Raw genomic sequence first — 3,164 nt, 5'->3', positions numbered from 1 at the left:
TGGCTTCAGTTCTACTGAGGTTTATTACATTACATTTTTAAACCTGTGACTTTTAGTTACTTCAGCCCCCGGATTGAATTTGAAAATAATGAAATGTGAAAATTACAGTCACATGACTTGTGTGTTGAACTAAAACTTACTGAATTAGAGCCAGTACATATTTTACGTTGTTCATCCATCAATAATTCCCATTCAGTACATTACCATTTTTTTTATATTGATTCATTTTATATTTCCTGACTTTACATGCACATAATGTTTTATTAGGAGCACTTGATCATGCACTGAGCAGTGTGTAGCAGTGTGTAGTCTGACTTGTCACCTGTCCCATGCCATCATAGCATTGCTGTCACACAGAGTTTCCTGCATGTAATGTTATGGCAGAGGAAGAAGCGACAGCACTGCCCGGGGGAGAGGAGTCTCAAGCAGATGTGTGCCCTACAATACGAGAGCTCCAGAGACTCTTGGATAGTAAACATCCTTTTCCTCATCACGTGGACGAAGTGTGGCCCAACTTATACTTGGCAGATCTGTGAGTGTTAGTTCTATCTGACTGAAGCAAATATGTAACTTAATATTAAGGCCGAGGCAAAGATCGCATGGTCCTTGCTACCTGAAGCATTGTGGGAGTTTTGTGTTACTGTAGACAAGAGAGGTTCTATTGTTTTCAGTAAGACAGGCCTTGTCTTGTAGACTAGTAGTAGACTTGGTAGGCACAAAGCGGAAGCAGAACATACATACAGGTGAAACTCGAAAAATTTGAATATCGTGCAAAAGTTCATTTATTTCACTAATGCAACTTAAAAGGTGAAACTAATATATGAGATAGACTCATTACATGCAAAGCAAGATAGTTCAAGCCATGATTTGTCATAATTGTGATGATTATGGCTTACAGCTCATGAAAACCCAGATCCACAATCTCAGAAAACTTTTGGCAGTGTGGGCAAGTGCCAAGTCCTGCTGGAAAATGAAGTCAGCATCCCCATAGAGCTCGTCTGCGGAAGAAAGCATGAAGTGCTCCAAAATCTCCTGGTAGACGGCTAAGTTGCATTAGTGAAATAAATGAACTTTTGCACGATATTCTAATTTTTCGAGTTTCACCTGTATATGTAATATTCACATACAGCTATCTATTGTACATATATTATTATAAATTATATATAAATTAAGTTTTTGCAGATCATTAATTTTCAGTGCCAACATGTTGAAGCAGGACTGCTAGCTTACAGTGCTAAAACTTCAGGTACCTGATAAGGTGAGCACAGTGAACATTTAGTGTTAGGGTTTAGGTTAAGCATGGGGTAAAGAGTTGTGCTAAGGTCAAGGGTTATGATTAAGGTTAGGGTTAGTGCTTAGGGCATTATGTTTCAGGATTTTGGTTAAGTGTTAAGAGTATAGTTAAAGGGTAAGTTTAGATTTTAGAAGGTTAAGCATTAGGGTCCACTTAAAGAAACAGTATTACCTTGCCCACGCAGGTCAAAGTGACAGTGTCTCTGCAAAGGGGTCCCTCTGACTCACCACAGCTATAGAGTGCCACTTGAGTTGCGGCTGCTGACATCACATACCAGATGGCAGTGCCCAGCGGCAGTTTCAGGGCTTTTAGATGTCTACACAAGGGGGTGTTCTACAGGTAAATAACCTGCATAAAATACGTTAAATGCTCATATAAGTTTGTAATATGGAGATAATAGCCAAATGATCAGACAAACAGCCATATGCAACTTGATATTTACTAAATGAATGCAGGATAAATTGACAATGTAAACAATATGGTAAAGGGGTATGCAATAAGCACAGGACAACATATAACAGGCAATACAACTATTGTAGAAACAGGTGCTGTGTAGGAGCAGTTCACCATTAAAGGCGCTAGGTGGCAGCATAGTACACAATAACAGATTCCTATAGAACAAAGTATAAGGAGAATCACTATGGCATTGCACTGCTATGGCATTAGCAGTGCAGTACAGTTCAGTCTAGTACAAATGCAATTACTTTTGGTTCCCTGGGGAGTCACACCTCTGTCACAGGAAGGTTGTCTGCATCTGGTAGCCAAGATGGTCAGGGATCTCCAAGCACGCTCCATAGGGGAATGACAGGAAGAGTTTTTGGTATGGATTCTAAGGTGGTGGAAGAAGTCCCAGGGCAGGGATGCCTGAACAGGCGGGAGGAAGCAGGACCACCTCACCGGAAGGGTAGCCCCCCAGAGCCAGGTAGCACAGTGCCCACCACAGTGACTGGGGCTTACAATGAAACTGTTTTCTCTTATACTCTCATCCAGCAGCCTGCATGCCTACAATAATGCACCTGGTGACAGCTAATGTGCCAGCTACTGCTCTCCATCATGTGTGGTCTTTCTGAGCACTTGAGCCCGGTAGGAGGTGACATGTCCAGGAGTCCAGAGGATAATGGGAGCCAAAGGGATAGTGTGAAGCAGAGTTAAGGAGCCAGCACCCACCACTGAGCAAGTTGGGTAAGAGGGCACTCAGCTACAATCTTGCACAAAGATTTTTGTTGAAATCATTGGTCTGCCAACAGGGTCTTTTTAAGGTTAAAAAAGAACTCACAAACATTGTTTTTAATTTTTTTTATTGAATATAGGTGAAGAAGTCAGAAGCCCGGCTGTTTTTTTTTTATTGTTGCTTATGCTGAATTGAGCACATCTGAAACTAGGCAAATTGCCTTGTCTTTCATTGTTGGGGCTGAACTGGAAAAAACAGCCAGTGCATTTGCCAAGAAAGGGTCCCTGAAAGTCTGCTGGAAGAATGACACTTCCAGAAGTGTGGTATCTTCCTCTGATTCCTCCTGATCACCTCCACATTTTTACTGTCTCCTGTTGTGATGCACACTGGAGCTGAAGGCTCCAACGAAGCAGCTTGAAGCTTCCTGAATTATTTGTGAATGTACATAATGATCTTATATAAGCCGAAGCCTGTGTGTACAAAGACTTAATTATAAAATGGCTTCTGTAAAGGAGTTCTTTTCTTTCATTGTGAATTAAATTAAAATGTAGCTTAATACCTAATCTGTGAGAGACTGCATTTTCCATATTGTCAGAGAGATAATTAGTGAATATGTGGAAGTCTGGAGCATTGTGTTCAAGAAGATATTTATTTTTTTCTGTAAGATTAAAATTATGGCGAATATTACACGGGGGGGGG

General features: G+C 40.9%; 1 protein-coding gene across 1 annotated transcript in view; it reads left to right on the top strand.

The window, feature by feature from the left end:
• The first annotated feature begins 377 nt into the window (after positions 1-377).
• The window catches only part of LOC108788393 (dual specificity protein phosphatase 13-like), a 13,644-nt gene continuing 10,857 nt past the window's right edge, over positions 378-3,164 (top strand). Inside the window, exon 1 of the mRNA XM_018558153.1 lies at positions 378-532. Coding sequence (XP_018413655.1) covers positions 378-532 — 155 coding nt within the window. The remainder of the gene's footprint in view (positions 533-3,164) is intronic.

Source organism: Nanorana parkeri, unplaced genomic scaffold, assembly GCF_000935625.1.
Source record: "Nanorana parkeri isolate BGI_ZX_2015 unplaced genomic scaffold, ASM93562v1 scaffold322, whole genome shotgun sequence".
Taxonomy (NCBI): domain Eukaryota; kingdom Metazoa; phylum Chordata; class Amphibia; order Anura; family Dicroglossidae; genus Nanorana; species Nanorana parkeri.
The sequence above is the reverse complement of the archived record's forward strand: the minus strand, read 5'-3'. Positions and strand labels throughout refer to the sequence as shown.